Consider the following 18481-nt stretch of genomic DNA (forward strand, 5'->3'; position numbering starts at 1 on the left):
GAAGCTGTAGTCAGTGTGTTTCAGGTGCTGTAAAGATTACACCTACCCATGATCATAATGATTATGAAATTGGAAAACGCCATAAGTTGCAATTTATTACAATCTTTAGTGAAGATGGGCGTATTATTGGAGACTGTGGAGAATTTATAGTAAGTGTCTTTCTTTTGGTTTTAAATGTTTGTTGTATTATCCATTAGTTCATTGTCCGTTTTTTTACCTCTTCCAGCAAAGAATTTAGGTGCTTGGTCTGCCACCCATTAATCTGGTTCCAAGTTCCTATCCTCTTCAATGTAACTTTCATTACAGTCACAATTATGTCCACATCTGGAGTCTGTTTTGTGATCCATTTATTTGTTTTTCTATCTTCTTAGTAATTTCCAGCATGTATTTTTCCACCACTCAACTTTGAATGGAGTGTGTGATTTCTTTTGTTTATATAATTATGAAAGGTTTGTTTCCAGTGCATCAGTAGCTTCATTTTAAAAACTTTGTTTCCATTACCAACTGCATTAAAGGACTTTACTGCTCTTCAACTCCCATAAACCCACAACCGCATCAGCCAATTCTGCGATTATATTATTAATTTGTATTATTTTGTTAACAATATCTTCACTGTGCATTGTTTTAGTCTTATTATAATTGATTGTCAGGTCTATTTTCAGTCTTGCTCCATTAAATTCTTCAGTTAATTATTGAAGGTCGACTACTCTGCAGGCAAACATTGTATTTGCCAGTTGGAATGTCAACATTGTTATGTATAGGGTAGATTGCCGCTCACTGTAAAGATGACGCATTGAGTTGTGGGCAGGCACAATGAAAAGATTGTGGCATGTTTGAATTATTGGCCAAAGCCTTCTTCAGAAAGGGAATCACAAACATAGTCACACAAGAAATCACACGTAACACACAAATGACCTCTATCTCTGGCCAGAATACAGCTGTGTCATATCAGATGGAAGCAGCAATCCAAAGTGAGGTAGGTAAGGGAGAGGGATAGCAGCATATGGGTAGGTGGGAGAGAAGTGACCACTGCTTGGCAGAGCAAGCAGGGGCTAGATGGTGGCAGGACAAGGCTGCCAGCCCCAGTGTCGGGAGGCACTGATGTAGTGTGAGGGGGGTTGGGAAGTGGAAAAGGAGAAAAGCAGAGAAGGGGAAAAACATGTGGGTGCATTGGCAGAGAATGGCACATAATGTGGTTGAGGGGAGGAGGTGATAGGATAGAGGAGGCATAAATTGTTATGTGGAAGGTGTGGGAACAGTAGGTTACCGTCAATTGAGGCTAGAATGATTTTGGGAGTAGAGAATGTGCTGTAAGGATAACTTCTGTTTGCACAGTACAGAAAAGCTGCTGGTGGAGGGGAGGATCCAGATAGTCTTGGCTGTGAAGCAGCCATTGAAGTGAAGTGAAGCATGTTACGTTCTGCTTCGTATTGTGCCACATGGTGGTGCACTTTGCTCTTGGTCCCATTTTAGCAGTGGCTATTCTTTCTTGTGGACAGGTAATTGGTATTTATACCAAAATAAAAAGCTGTGCAATGATTGCAGCAGAGCTGGTGCATGATATGCCTGCTTTCACAGGTGGCTTGGCCTCTTATGGGGTAGAATAAGCCTGTGACAGGACTGGAATAGGAATTGCTAGGTGGCAGGTCTTACACCTGCCTCTTCCACAGGCATGTGACGTCTGTGGCAAGGTGTTTCAATTAATATATATTAATTCTTGTTGTTTTCAGCTATCTAAGCTACCCCAACCTATTTGATCAAATTTAACACTTCTTCCAACCCCAGTAAGAGTTTTCAGATGCTAAAGTTCTGCAACTTATTCACCTGAAAGAAAAAGTAATAGAAGCAGTTGGATTTCTAAGATGTGTGTTATTGTCTGTCTGTTTAGCCAGACTCCATATAATGTTGTGCGGTTGCAGACGTAGATGTGTGTGCCCCGCGACCTACTGCCATTGCCCAAGTTCCATCTTGTCTACTCATTTCCTGCATCTTTCGCCCAGGCCAGAATACTGAAATCTCAGAAACTCACTCATGGAAGTTGGACTTCCAACAACCCAGGCCACAAAAGGTTGAACAAGACTTGTGAACAAAGCTAAATGTTGACGTATGCATTCTCACAGCATTTCATCCCATACTTGAGTGCTTCTGAATCTCAGATCATGGGTTCCACTCAATCAGTGCATGTACTGATCACATACCACCACAGTTAGTATTGCCAGAGAGCAGATAGTTTTTGCTATCCTCCACCACCACCCACTCCTTGCTGCACACAAACTCTTTTCACACTTACGTCAATTCCTCACTCTACAGGAGAGTGGAAAGAAAGGTTTTGTACATTTGCAAATCCCTTACAGCACAACTGGAAGTAAAGTCTATGCAAAATTCGTAGAGAAACAAATGGTACATAATAACTAAAGATAGCTCACTGCATAGAGGCAGCATTAAGTAGCTCAGCAAGCCACCTAACTGGACATAAAATAAAATCATGCACTGTATTTCAGCTGCAAATTACTATTCCTTCCATTCATTATGTCTCATTGGCACATTAATGTAAATTAAATATTTGTGCAGTACAAATGATGTAAAGATGCCTGATATCAGAATTATTTCACAAAATTACGTGTTGCAGCTTGGTACACTCATCATAAATTTTACTTCAGTTGGTTATAAAAATGCAGCATGCAGTAATTTACCTGTAGATTATAGTGTCTGCAATATATGGGCAATAATATAACTTTGATTGTGTTGTATAATTTGCAAAGTGTAATTTCATATTTGTGATTTTTTTCTTACAGGGAATGAAAAGATTTGATGCACGCAAAGCAGTTATTGAGGCTTTAAAATCGAAAGGATTATATCGTGAAACAAAAGATAATCCAATGGTTATTCCCATTTGTAGCAGATCCAAAGATGTGGTTGAACCTTTGATCAAACCACAGTGGTAAGTAAGCCGCTGTTTACTCCAGCGCTTGGAAGTACTAGAACTAATGTGCAGAAGTTAACTGTAAATATTACTGTAGGTTAATGGGAGCTTCCTGAATAAAATATGCGGAAGATAAAATAATCCCTCATCTGGGTCTATAGGTGGGATCTAGTCAGGAGGATATTGTCAAAAGAAAAAGCAAATTACAGTTTGGGACATGGAATGTTAATCACAATTTGTGTAGAAGGGTTACACAACTTGAAAAGAGGAATGGATTGGTTAAAGTTTGAATAATGAGAGCTATTGAAGTACAGTGGCAGGAAGAACTTGATTTCTGGTAAAATGAGTACAGGGTAACCAACACAAAATTGAATATAGCTAATGCAGGAATAAGTCTGATAATGAATAGGGAAATAGGAATGCAAGTAAACTCTAAGAGCAGCATAGTAAAGATGTTATCCTAACTAGACAGATGCAAAATGACAACCCACCACAGTAGTTCAAGGTATACATGACTACCTTCACAGATGATGAAGTGATTGAAGGAAATGGATGGTGCAGTAAAAAAAACAATTATTCGGTACATTAAAGAACTGTTGAATGTGGGCTATGTACCACATTGCAGCTTGACATTTTTCATGTTAGCGGACTATATTAGAGGCGAAAGAAAGGATAAGTCTTTTGTGTGTGTGTGTGTGTGGGGGGGGGGGGGGGGGGGATAAAAAACTAAAAAAAAGTCATGATCAACTGCAGATTGAATTCCAGACCTTTCAATTTGAAGTCTGGTACACTGGCACATACCCACTGAGCCACTAAACCACATTCCTTTCTTATGTCTAAATATAATATATTTTGCAATATCAAACAGAACAGTATTTTTGAGAAGATGCTGCTCCATGTGGCTTGTATAGTATATCTTAAAACACACTATGAAAATTTGCTCACTATTTTTTATTAAATAACTTTGACCATTTTTACTTTTATTTTTTGACACCTGTTCAAAGTACAGTAATTGGTACTGTGGCGACTCCTTCCATTTGCCTCCACATGTAGCAGCAGTGGAGGTGCTGTGCTGACCAGACACCAGCAGTCAGTGAAGTTCCTGCTAGCCAAGGTACCACCGCACCTCCCGGCACCCTTGCTGGTCACTTCCACTTGCCTTAGCTGCTCCTGCTCCCTCACCAAACCCCTAGAATACAATGCCCTGGCTGCTGCTCTAGAGGCTGATGAAGACCTAACCCACACCCTTCAGAGTGTTGATTCTGTCCTCAAATTCCATCTAAGATCCATAACCAGCTCTGGTCATAAAATCTGGTGTGACTTTCTTGTGGATCCTTCACAACCTGACGGTCCCAGCTATTGCTACCACCCATTTCTCCCTCCTGCCTTTTGAAAACAGGCTTTTGACTGCATTCACGCCCCTCGCACCCACACTTCTTACCAACCTAATGAAGCAACATTTTATCTAGCCGGGCTTTCAACGTGACTGCAGCAACTAGACCCAGTCCTGTACACCATGCCAGCATGCCAAGGTTGGTTGCCATGTTCACTCGTGCACAGGCTGTTTTCTCCCCACACAGCACTGATTCACAAATGTACACCTTGACATTGTTGTAACGGTACCCTCCTCCAACGGCTGTCGATATCTGCTGACAATTATTTACCGATTCACTCGCTGGACATTTCAGCTGAAACTATGGCTGCAGCCTTTGTTTCACTTGGGTGTCGCGCTTTGGATGGCCCCCGCAACATCACTACAGACTGCATGTGACAGTTCGCCGGTTACCTTTTCCAGTCTCTGGCAGCCACCTGTGGCTCCAGTTTCCACCATACATCCAGCTGACGTCCATGCTAATGGCATGATGGAGCAGTTCCGCCACACACATAAAGCCACCCTTACATGTTATTCTTCCAAATGCCTGCTGCCCTACCCCTGTTACTTCTAGGCCTACATATTGAATACAAAATAAACCTGGGAACTTGTGCCTCCAAGCTGGTATACAGACAGCCGGTTGCCATTCCCAGTGAGCAATCCCACTTCCTCCTGACAGTAGTAGTTCCAGGGCTTCATGGCCCAGCTGCGACCAACACCTCCGCAACATCATGGTGGGCACCATACCTTCATCCACCATGACCTCATAACATGGCACACACCTCATGCTTTGGTTTGATGCATACCAGCCACTGCTCCACCCACAGTATTTGGGCCCGCACTTGGTGTTGCATTCTCCATTTGTCTTAAAGGGGTCACAACAACCATCTTTATGGATAGGCTGAAGCCAGCCTATGTCCTAGAGTGACCTTCTACTAATGGCCCCTGTTGCATCACCACCAACACTGCCCCTCTGATACAATGCAGGCCAATACTGCTCTCTACGCTGTTCCCAATGTGCCACAGGCTGACGTTGCCCCGATACCCTGTCCGACACAGTACCAGCAGACACCACACACTGTCCACCACCATCCAAGTACACAACTGACACACCTCCCAGCGCCTGGGACCTCAGTGTCACCACTGCTCTCCCCTTTTCAGAATGTCCAGCTGATGCAGATGCTGCCCTGTCCTCACAAGTACCCATTGCTCCCGACACTCTGCTCCCACCACCGCTGCTAGCACCCACTCTATTGAAGAAGTGACACTATTTCACTTGCTTCCAAAGCTGCCGATGCCCTTCTTCTTCCCAGAAACTACACTACTCGCACAAGCACAGTAGTGGCAAGCTGCGCATGCCCCCCAGCAAGCATCCTCAGTCAGTTCCAGATACCCCTTTGTGTGGTTTTCACCAGTGTTTCCCTCTCAGAAAAGGGGAACTGTGTGCAACTAATGTTTGCCTACACTTGTAGCGGTAGATGATGTGCTGCCCTGACCGAAACCAGTGATCAGCAAAGTTCCCACTGGCCAAGGTACCACGGTATCTCTCCAGCACCCTTGCTGGTTACTTCCACTGTAGGTAGACCTTTGACTGCCAAGCTTTCCGGGGGCCACATGTACCAAACCATTGCTTGGCCAGTCTCTCCTCCCGTGTTGGTGAGGCAGCACTTCCCATTCCCCATTGTGCTCTCAGCAGTCCATCCCACAGATTGCCAGTGGTTCACGTCATTAGCTACCCCAATTCACTGGAGTTCGTTGACAGCAAGATTTCGCACCTGTGTCTAGTATCCATGTATTCTGCAGTCCAGTTAACGAGAGAAGTGCTACCATGTCTTCCACACTGCCTTCCCGAGCTGCGTTTTCTTGAGGGACTTTCCTTGAGTGCGGCTGTACAAAGTCATGCTGGATGCTCAATTCCAGCACCTCGATTACTGCGTGAAGTGTAGTTTACTTCAGTGCAGTGGAGTTCAAGAAGTGCCAGAAATACCAGGCGGGTTTATTAGCATTTCATCCACAGCCATTTTGGCTCCTTTTTACCACCAAGCGTACCACTGAAACGAGTTTTCTCCCAGGCCGTGCTGGCTTCCTTGACCACCAGACTAGTCCGCCTCACACTCAAACTTCCCCCCTTTTTCCTGTGGATACAAAACACTTACTTATGGACATCGCTCCAGCGAATCGCCATGTTAACATTCACCTTTGTGGTGCTTGTCTTCTTGTGCTGCCAGATGACGTCAAACAAAATACTGTAAACTGTATAATGGTTCATCCTGTTTAAAGACTCCTCCATGAGAATGGATGCCCCCTTGGTTTAAGAGGTTTTAACCTATTAAATTTTGTTGTAGTAGTTAGTTTTTAGAAAGAAGTATCTTACAAACCAGCTCACATACCTCTTTCAGTACGCCTTGTTATTTATTGTTTGTCCTTCCTAATAAGTATGCTTCTATATACATATTTGCCCTTAGGAGCATAGAAATGAACCATTAAATCATTCCTTCAGTAGTTTCACATACACTGGTCAGCTGTGCTCGTCAAATACTTCCTGCTCTGTTTACTCTGGCTACCTCTGACTTAACTTGTCACATCCTAATATAGCACTGCAGGTAACTTGAGGCTGCACTCTAATCTGAAATTCCTGTTTATTTACTAGTTACCCAGATTAGCTGATCAGCTTTAATATTGAGACCAAAGCATGGCATTGTGATTTTACCAATACCAGCAGTCAGTATCTATCTTTCCACTGCCACTGAGCAATCAGTTGCACAAGTGTTTCATTGATTGCAATGTTCATAACTACGTCTTTTCACTGTTGAAGCTGGATTATGCCTTGTATGTGGGCACTGTAAAATCCGTAGCACCATGTTGCAAAACATTACTAATAATGTTGAAGAAATCCTCCTCAGTACTTTCAGTTTCAGATGAGAAATTGAACAGTTTTCTAATGTGCAGATAATTTTTTTTTAAATTTCCTGCTCTTGGTACAGCCTTTTAGCACCCACTTGGCAATTGCAGCTAAGAGCTGCAATTCTACCTCAGTGGACTGCAAATAATTCCATATGTCTTCTTTTTATCATTCAAGTCATGCTTTTAACTTTCCTGAATTAAGATTCATGAACATGATTTTAAATTCCCCCCCCCCCCCCCCCCTACTTTAAATGATAAACTTATCTCCTCTCCTGAGGAACTTAAAAGCATGGTACCTCAAAACCTTTTAACATTTTTGTGTTTGTCTGTCATAAGGCACAAAAAACAGAACACTGCTCCTCTTTTACAGAGACGTTGTGTGGTCCCTACTTCATTATGGAGGTATGTATGTATGTGCGAGGGACATTTCATAAATAATGCAAAGCTGGGTATTACTGTGGATTGTTTGATGCAACAACAATGAAAATTATGTCAGATGTAGTTGGGTGCTTGAGGAAGAAGCATATGTTTTTGTTTTTTCGCTATGTACTACAACATAAAATAGGCAAGAGGTAGAAGTGGACCTTGCAGGGGTCTTTGATACTGTGACTGTTGAAGACTAGAGGTCTTACATCAGGGTCAAAACTTGATGCAGCAAAAACCCAACAGAAATCCATAGTGCAGTAAGTTTACTTTGTGATGAGTTTACAGTGGACCATAGTTCAGTTTCGCATTGAGTTAGTTGTTTTCGTAGTGGTTGTATGAGCATAGATGATAGTCAAAGACCTTGAATGCCAAAAAGTCAACAGATGAAAAATGTTTGAAACTTTTGGCAGATGCTCTTGAAGAAGATAGCAGTGCAACTTACAACTTATGAGGAACTCTCTCAAGCCATGGGAATTCCCTCAACATCAATATTCCATATTCTGACAAATGATATGAAGAAGAGAAAAATTTCTGTGAGATGGGTCCCACACTGTTTCATTGCTGAAGAAAAGCAGAAACGCCTGGAGATTGCAGTCTTCTTCAAACAGCAATTCTACCATGAAGGTCAAGGATTCTTGTGTCAAATTGTTGCTATTGATGTTTAGAGACTTTGAACCAGAGTTGAAATCACAGTCCAATGACTGGAGAACTTCAGATTCTCCACATCCAAAAAAATTTTTATGTGCTCAATCAAAGCTCAAGCAAATGATGATTTTTGCTTATGGTCACCAAGGAATCGTCATGACAAGCAGAGTCCCATGTGGAACAAGTGCCACAGCAGTGTATTATTGTAACTTCATGCAAAACTTGTGAAAAAAAAATGCACAAAACCCGACCTCAGTTGCTGAAGGCTGGGGCACTCATTCTTCGTGACAGTGCTTACCCGAATATCAACAATGTTGTAGCCTGAAATCTGCACGAATATGGATGGGAAGTGTTGCCACATCCTCATTACATCCCGGACGTGGGTCTACCAGACATCGATTTGTTCCTGAAGTTGAAAAAACCTATGCATGGATGTCGTTATCTTTCTGTCGTTCTCTTTACCCAAGTCATTCAACAGATAAACAGATGCGGTGCCCTGGATGGAATAATAGAGCTTTCATGATGTTGGGATTCAGTCATAGAGAAGCAGGGAGACTATATTGAAGGACTGTAAAGAGATATTGGAAAAAAGGTACTGCATACTATTTGCTGTGAGAGAGTTGGGCTGGCATCTGCTATTTATGATAAACTCCATTCTTTGATTGTTTATTGATGCCGGCATGTTCTTTCTTTCTCTTTAGATTGAATGGCAAGTCCTCACAGGGAAATAAGTATATAAAATGTATTTCACACCATAGGAGCACTATACCATTGGCCAACCACTTATGGAATGACCTTCCAATAATCGTTAGCAACAAGGCCTTTCAGTGTTACAGTAATTCTCCACCACGACTTCTTAGGGTGTTCAGACTGATTTCTAAATTCCACAGATTAAAATTAAAAATGAAGCTTTTCCAGTATTGTTATTAAATCTTATGAGATTTTAGACAAGAGCGACAGATTTAATGCTTTGTGTGTGAATGCATCTAAACTGGGAGATCGCTTGGCTGCTCCATCATTTCCTTTGGTAACTGTCATAATCTACTTTATATGTAAATTCTCGTAATACATCTCTGTGATCCTCAAGGCACTTGAGCAAATGAGGTGTGACCAAGTGGAGAAGTTTCTTATTGTCTACAGATGATTTCTGTGCTCTTCAAGCAATTCAGCATTCTTACTCAGCAAAGAAAGTGAGCGGTATGACTCCTTTCTTCTACTGCAGAAATAGGGAGGTGGTGGCATTCTGTGAGGTGCCAGGCTACATTTGAACTTGGGGAGGTGAAAATGCCTTGTGATACAGTGTAGATCTGTTGACTCCCTGCAATTTTCAAACTTTCTGTTGAATCTGCCAATATGACAGTGAAAGGAGAAGTGGCTAGAGGGCAAGGACACCAAGGTGCTTACATTGAGAGTGTATGTGCAGCTGTTTGTTTTCTTCCCAGTCTTAGTCTTGCCCAATTTTGTCAATGTGGTGCTTCTCATTCAGATGTGAAATGCCACCAGCTTATTGTAGTTGTAACATGTATACAAGTATTTCATGCATCACATTTTAACTGTGTCTGTGTTTCAGATTCTGGCAAAAAATACTGCTCAAAATATGTAGGTATTTAGAAACACCCCTCTACTTTGACTGTTGATAAAATGAGCCTGATATTTATTTTAAAAATTCCCGTGTGGTCTGAATTCTACCATAAACTGTTATGTTGGAGAAATAAACTGTTATAAGAGTGGCTGGCTCCTCAAATTTTGATTTAGTGATTGGGTAGCAGCAATGTCCTGCAGAGCACCTCTGTTGTTTTTCTTTTTATGTCACTTCTTGTTTGGGTTATTCTGTTTGTTGAAACCAACTATTTTAACATTTCAAGTGTATTTGGGGGAGAGGGGGGGGGGGGGGGTGCACACACACACACACACACACACACACACACACACACACACACACACACACACACACACACCCACCCAGTTATTTGTTGTTCAAATTCTAATTTGTTTTATATTCCTGTCATGATGTAACATTTTTTTTACGAAACAGGTATGTACGCTGTAATGAAATGGCAGCAGCAGCTATGGATGCTGTGCATTCGGGTGAACTAAAAATTATTCCTGAGCATCACACAAAAACGTGGTTCCACTGGATGGAAAACATCAGGTGAGCTGCTTATCAAAATATTTGTCACATAATTGACTAGATTAAAAGGAGAAAGTATGAACAATTACGGAAGAGTTATGTACCCAAAAATGCAAAAAGTCATGGGAAGAGTTAAAATAATATGTAAATTGAGTGAATAGCAGCAGGATTACTGTGTATCAGTGGTCACTGTGACCAAAGCTTCTCTTATTTTACATACTAATAGTCATAATCTAGGGTTTGGCAACTGTATTTTTGTGAATAGATTTATTTGTATTGATTCCCTCAAGTACAACACACATTGATTTTCCATTATTTATACTCGATATTTAATGCTTCAGCACATTTGGTATCATGGGTCTATCAACTCTGTTGGTGAATGAACAGTTGAAAAATGAGAAATGAGAAAAGACCAAGGCAATAACTCAGTTGGACTACTTTATGCACCACACTGTTCAAAGCAAACAGTCAGCAGCAGCAATTTGTGACTACTGGTTACTGTGTGAAATGTGGATTCCATCGCTCATATGTTTTTTCTCAAACTGTGGCTTCCACCATGTCAGATCTGCACTATGCACTAATTACCATCTCCAACTTTATGTGACCAAAAGAAAATTGATGAAGGCACTGAATATTTTAAAAAAATAAACAGTGATTTTCATTTTTGATCTTCTTATAAATAAAACTTGTTTTAACCTGGCCTGCTGCTAGGTAAACAGAGGTGAAAATTCCCGAACTGTGTTGATGTTTAATTTGAGGTAACATCTGGTCTAATTATGGGCCTTTTTATGATGGTAGATTAATAATAGTGTGTCCAGAATGGAAAGCAACAAAATATGACAAACCGTAGCCATTCATCAGCAATCGAATCATCAGTGGCGCATTGTTGTTCTTGTTGTGGTGATCTGATGTGTTGCATCCATCCAAGCTAGTTCATCTTGTACAAGCCTCTTCATCTTCAAACCTATATCCATTTGAACCTGCTTATTGTACTCATTTCTTGGTCTCACTCAGTCATTGTCACTGTCTCTCCCCCCACCCCTCCCTCTTTCCTTCAATACCATATTGATGCCTCAGAATGTATCCTGTCAACTGATCTTTCCTTTTAGTCAAGTTTTGTTATAAATTTATTTTCTCTGCAATTTGATTCAGTGCATCATGGTTAGTTATGCAATCTTCCCATCTAATCTTCAGCATTATTCTGCAGCAACACATTTAAAAAGCTTCTATTCTCTTCTCACACAAACTGTGTATTGTCCACATTTTAATTTTGTATAAGAAGAAGGGACCAGTTGGTAGGACATGTTCTGAGGCATCAAGGGATCACAAATTTAGCATTGGAGGGCAGCGTGGACGGTAAAAATCGTAGAGGGCGACCAAGAGATGAATACACTAAACAGATTCAGAAGGATGTAGGTTGCAGTAAGTACTGGGAGATGAAGAAGCTTGCACAGGATAGAGTAGCATGGAGGGCTGCATCAAACCAGTCTCAGGACTGAAGACCACAACAACAACATAAGATTACGCCCAAGACAAATACCCTCAAAAAAGACTTCCTAACATTAACATTTTTATTTGATGGTAACAAATTCCTCTTTTTTCTTTTTTTAAGAAATTATTTCATTGTTATATCCAGCCAGCATTTAATATCTTCTCTATGTCAGTTTCCGCCAGTTATTTTGCCGACTAAATAGCAAAATAAGTGTACTACTTTTAGAGTCTCATTTGCTAATCTAATTCAATCAGCATTGCCTGATTTAATTCAATTAGTTCTACGTCTACAACTACATACATACTCCACAAGTCACCATACCGTGTGTGGCAGATGGTCCATTGTACCACTGCTAGTCATTTCCCATTCTTTTCCACTCACAAATAGAGTGAGGGAAAAATGACTGCCTATACAGCTCCGTATAAGCTCAAATTTCTCTAATGTTTGTGATCCTTATGCAAAGTGTATGTTGGAGGCAGTAGGACTGTTCTATTGTCAGCTTCGAATGCTGGTTCTCGAAATTTTTTCAATAGCATACCTTGAAAAGAGCATTGCCTTCCGTCAAGGGATTCCCAAAGCATCTTACTTGTTGATTGAACCTACCAGTAACAAATACGGCAGCAAGCCTTCGAATTGCTTTGATGTCATCCTTTAGTTGACCTGGTGCCCTTTAGTTGAGCTGGTGCAGATCCCAGACACTCAATCAGTATTCAAGGCTGGGTGGCACTAGTGTTCGATATGTGGCCTCCTTCACAAATGAACCACATCTTCCCAAAACTCTCCCAACAGGCTATTACATGCTTGTTCCATTTCATATTGCTTTGCAGCATTGCACATAAATATTTAATTGACATGAGTGCTAATGCTGTATTTGAACATTACAGGATTGTTTTTTCTACTCGTCTGAATTAACTTACTATTTTCTACATTTAGAGCTAACTGCCATTCATCACACCAACTAGAAATTTTGTTTACGTCATCTTGTATCCTCGAATAGCCACTCAATAACAACACCTTTCTGTACACCGCACCAGCATCAGCAAACACTTGCAGATTGCTGCTCACCCTGTCCACGAGATCATTTATGTATATACGAGTTCTGTTCAAAGAATTCTGGAGCTTTGTCCACAAAATTTTTCTGTGATTGCTTTTTACTTATTGTGTATGGTCTCCTTCGAAATACTCTCAACAACAGATAAACCGCTTCCAATGCTATTTCCATGTTTGGAAGCAGTCTTGATACGCCTCTTGCTGGATTGCACAAAGCACCATTAGCAATTTTTTTTTATTTTGTCTATCATTGCAAATCTTCATCCTTTAAATGGGGATTTCAACTTTGGAAAGAAAAAATAAAAAGTCCACAGGGGCCAGGTCTGGAGTGTGATTTTGATTTTTGTGGAATAGTCACGCACCAATAGGGATGAATGTGCTAGTGCGTTATCGTGATGCAGGAGCCATTAATTGTCTTGCCACGTTTCAGGCCATTTCCATCTCACATTTCATAATAGGCACTGCAACACATCCTGGTAGTAGTTCAAGAAAGCCATCAGCATGGCTTTGACATTTGACCTGACCTGAAAACTTTTTTTTTGGTCTTGGAGAACTTTTACCAACCCATTGTAAAGACTGAATCTTGTTTTCAACATCATAACCATAGACCCATGTCTCGTAACCGATTATGATTCTCTTAAGGAACATCTCATTCTCATTTGTGTGATCTAAAGGCTCTTCACATATTGTGAGGTGAAGGTCTTTCTGATCCTGAATCATGAGCCGTGGTATGAACTTGGCAGCAACACAATACATTCCAAGATGCTGTGTCAGGATTTTATGACAGTCTCACTCGGACAGTCTGTCTTTGTTTGGTATGCACAGTTTTGTTGATGTCTCTGACATGAGCATCATCAGTTGATGTCGAAGGGCATCCTGAACAAGGATCATCCTCAACTTCTGTCCAGCCATTTTCAAACTGTGTGAATCGTTCGTAACACTGAGTAAGGCTTAAGCACTCATCACCATAGGCTTCTGGTATCATTTGGCATGTCTTTGTAAAGGTTTTCCTGAGTTTCACGCAAAGTTTAATGCAATGAGTTGCTCCTCTAACTCTTCCTTCTCGAAATTCACAAACTGTGTGACATAACATTATACTCAGCGCAGTACTGATCAATAACTAACAGACTTACAATAGTGAAACTTTCATCAGTTACACATTAAATACAGGCCTGTGCAGGAATGCCAACAGCATTTCGCTCCAAAAAGTCATTAGCGCGAAATCATAATTGTTCCAGAATTCTTTGAACAGATCTCCTCACATATCTGAGAACCTATTCCATGTACTAACATCTTCGCTAACAGTCTGCAGTGAGCAACGTGTCAAATGCTTACAGAAATCTAGGAATATGGAATCTCCCTCTTGCCCTTCATTCATAGTTCGCAGGGTATCGTGAGAAAAAGGCAAGCTGAGTTTCACACGAGTGATGTTTTCTAAAACAGTGCTCATTTGTGAACAGAAACTTCTGCTTCGAGGAACTTTATGTTGTATTCAAACTGAGAATATGTTAAAGAATTCTGTAGCAAACCATATGAAGGATTTTGGTCTGTAATTTTGTGAATCAGTTCTTTTACTCTTATATACAGGAGTAACCTGTGTTTTTTTCCAGTCAGTTGGAACTGGGTGAGAGATTTGCTATAAATGCAAGCTGAGTAAGGGGCCAGTACCACAGACTAGTCTTTGTAAAACCGAATTGGGATTCCATTTGGACCTAGCGATTTATGTGTTTTCAACTCTTTCAGTTGCTTCTCTACACCAGGGATGCCTATTACTATGTTCTTCTTATGGGAGTCTGTGTGATGGTCAGATGATGGTATTTTTGTGTGATCCTCCTGCGTGATCGATTTCTTAAACGAAAAATTTAAAATTTCAGATTTCCTTTTGCTATATTCTATTGCCACACCAGATTGGTCAATAAGTGACTGGATAGAAGCCTTCAACCCACTTAGCAATTTTACATAGTTTAATGACCTCCTTTGTTACGCACAATTGGATCAGTGTTAATTGTAATAAATGTTCATGGAGTAAAAATATTGTTAGCCGGGTTTAGTGGTAGTTTTGAAGAAAAAATACTCATATTGTTTTTTAAGGATCTCCTTCAATCCATTGCTTGAATTTCTTCTGTCTGGAAACCAGGTTCTCTTGTATGTTTGGAAACCTCATAGGTTGACATGTTTCGTGAATAATGTAGACAACAAACTGATTCGTCTATAATTTTCATTTTTAATAGTCCTAGATGCCTTGCTGCCATCAATTACAATGTTCACTCAGCGAAATACATACCATTTGTATGCAACTCCAGAAAAATTTTACATCTCTCCTTCCTTCCCACCAGACAACACACATCCAATCGGCACCCAGTTAACATCGTTCCAAAGTACATCAGTAAAGATATAGCCACACTAATATAGGATCATAGAACATTAAATCGAAAATAATTTACAGAAAATGAAATTCACTCAACAGCACAATAGAACAATTATGATAACATAGGTATTAATGTATTAAAGCCCATGGAGAAGAAATGAAAACTTTGAGGTTCGCCAATGACATTCTGATTCTGTCAGAGACAGCAGGGGACTTGGAGAAGCAGTTGAACGGAATGGATATGGTCTTGAAAGGAGGGTATAAGATGAACATCAATAAAAGCAAAACGAGGATAATGGAATGTAGTCGAATTAAGTCTGGTGATGCTGAGGGAATTAGATTAGGAAATGAGACACTTAAAGTAGTAAAGGAGTTTTGCTATTTGGGGAGCAAAATAACTGATGATGGTCGAAGTAGAGAGGATATAAAATGTAGACTGGCAGTGGCAAAGAAAGCGTTTTTGAAGAAGAGAAATTTGTTAACATCGAGTATTGATTTGGGTGTCGGGAAGTCGTTTCTGTAGGTATTTGTGTGGAGTGTAACCATGTATGGAAGTGGAGTATGGACGATGGATAGTTTGGACAAGAAGAAAATAGAAGCTTTCGAAATGTGGTGCTACAGAAGAATGCTGAAAATTAGATAGGTAGATCATATAACTAATGAGGAGGTATTGAATAGAATTGGGGAGAAGAGGAGTTTGTGCCACAACTTGATAAGAAGAAGGGACCAGTTGGTAGGACATGTTCTGAGGCATCAAGGGATGACAAATTTAGCATTGGAGGGCAGCGTGGAGGGTAAAAATAATAGAGGCAGACCAAGAGATGAATACACTAAGCAGATTCAGAAGGATGTAGGTTGCAGTAAGCACTGGGAGATGAAGAAGCTTGCACAGGATAGAGTAGCATGGAGAGCTGCATCAAACCAGTCTCAGGACTGAAGACCACAACAACAACAACAACAACAACATATTCACATAAACAAAAATTTATCTTTTTGTAGTGCAGTAATTTCATGGTGGTTTTTTTTCCCCCACAGCAGTTAATTGTGTTAGCACAACATATTATACAGTCAGAGTTTAAAACATTTCAAATAAGACTGTAAATTTGAAAATATACATGGTCCAGATGGCTTATTGCACTTTACAGTAGGACCACAATTTGCGTGGGTTTCAGCTAACATCTGTGCATTCTCTTCTGAACTGAGAGTGCAAGAGACTTTGCTACCTCAGCATTTTCCGAATTTCATTATTAAATCATGGTGGGTATTTTCCATCCCTAATCCACTTACTCAGCACATACTTTTCCAGAGGGCAATTTACAAACTGTTTAAACTTTGCTCATAATTCCTCTGTTGTATCACACAGGAACTAAATGATCTCCATTCATTGTCTGAGTAGGATGCTGGTACCTGTTTATCTTTTCTTTCTAGCAAAAATACTCTCTTAGTCTTTGTAATTGGTTTATTAACTTTAGTAACTATCATCAGAATGATATCAAGATCACTAATCCCTGTCTCTATGCAGACACTGCCAATAAGGTCAGCTCTGTTTGTAGACACAAAGGCTAAAATATTTCCATTGCGTGTGGGCTGTTGAACTAGCTGCTGAAGACATTTTTCAGAAAACATATTCAAAAGTACTTCATAAGACTGCCTGTCAATATCCCCTGCAATGAATCCATGGACATCCCAATCTATACACGGTATGTTAAAGTCACCTCCAATAAATACATTGCATGATTGGGATATTCCTGCACTACTGACCATAGACATTCTTTGAGTGACTCATTGTCATGGTGGAATCGGGTGGCCAGTAAAAACTCCATTTTGTCGACTGCAATGAACAGTCCACCTCCTATGGTGTCAAGTCTCTCTTGGTTCTGAGAATAATTTGAGCACAACAAATTTACTGGAAGGCAGTAAATTCAGGAACTTTGTTATGAGTAATTGGAGAATTTACTAATAATATTTTGACAGCCAAAGTTCTTTACTGTGAACTTGGTCTGATTTCACTGTCTGTGTGTCAACTGATGATTGTTCGTCAGAGTACCTCAAACTACTGCCTAGCCTTAAAAATAAAACCCACCTGTGTTGCACAAGTACTCTACTTCATGAGTAGCTGCTTCCTTTGTGTAGTGCAGACCTGACCTATCAAGAGGAGTCCCACAGCTCTCTACTTGATAACGCAGGCCCAGAAATGTCCGGCCAAGACAGTCACAGAGTTGAAGTAACCTTTGGTTTGAGACCCTCCACTCCGCTCCTAACCAAAGGACCCTGAGCCCCTCTGGGATCAGTGCTGCAACTAGTGAGCTCTGCTTACACCCCACACGCAATGCCAGCACCTTTTACTACTTCCGCCAACCACCTGTATAAAATGAGAATGGTATCAGAACCCAAGCAACAGATGCCATTGATGTGTACATGAGCCACAACTTGCAGACAGTTGCATCTGTACATTGAATTTCTGTAGGCAAGGCTTCCTCCACATCTCAGATAAGGCTCTCCTGCAGACATTCCGAGTTCACAGTGGCTTTCATTCCGTCCCTGAATGCTATTTTCTGAAGAGGCTCCATAATGTGCATAACATTGCAGTTCCTGATAACTAGTAAACCCTTCCCCCCTGTGTAAACGTTCAAACACTGCTGAAGGAGCAGTCACCTGTCCATACACAGGGTGAATGGATGAGGCCAGATGGCCAGCCTCCACATTGGCCCTCTGCAGGGTGGTAATGCATTTGTATTGCTTGAGGCAGTGAGGGTGGGGGATTGGGGGGGGGGGGGGGGGTTGAACCACTGGAGGGCACCTCAGCAGTCGAGCTTGTGGGCAAAACAAGCAACACTTGAGGTGTGCCATGCAATACGCCAGATGCTCCGCCACCTCAATACCCTGAGGCAGCAGCCTGAAGACAACTAACTGTAAGCAAAAGTGTCTTCAGCTGTTCACGAACTGTGGCCAGCTCCTCCTGCGTCCGCACACGGCATGCCCTCATCCTATCCATCCCAGGACTTCTAAGAAAACACAGAAAGAGCTAAATATGTAACTTGCTGCACTGCAGGTGTGTAGCAGGGGACGATTGGAACCTGATACAGCTGAAATGAACAGTTGTAAGCTCTTCAAAACGAATGAATGAATGACAACTGCACCAAAGACTGCCTGAATTTACACTTTAAAGT

At 41.0% G+C, this 18481-nt stretch overlaps 1 protein-coding gene across 1 annotated transcript in view; it reads left to right on the forward strand.

The window, feature by feature from the left end:
• LOC126481218 (valine--tRNA ligase) overlaps positions 1–18481 on the forward strand; it is a 209189-nt gene that overhangs the window by 68504 nt on the left and 122204 nt on the right. The window contains exons 7-9 of the mRNA XM_050104822.1: positions 25–149; positions 2796–2941; positions 10306–10422. Of these exons, the coding sequence (XP_049960779.1) occupies positions 25–149; positions 2796–2941; positions 10306–10422 (388 nt within the window). The remainder of the gene's footprint in view (positions 1–24; positions 150–2795; positions 2942–10305; positions 10423–18481) is intronic.

This window comes from Schistocerca serialis, chromosome 5 (genome assembly GCF_023864345.2).
Source record: "Schistocerca serialis cubense isolate TAMUIC-IGC-003099 chromosome 5, iqSchSeri2.2, whole genome shotgun sequence".
Classification (NCBI taxonomy): domain Eukaryota; kingdom Metazoa; phylum Arthropoda; class Insecta; order Orthoptera; family Acrididae; genus Schistocerca; species Schistocerca serialis.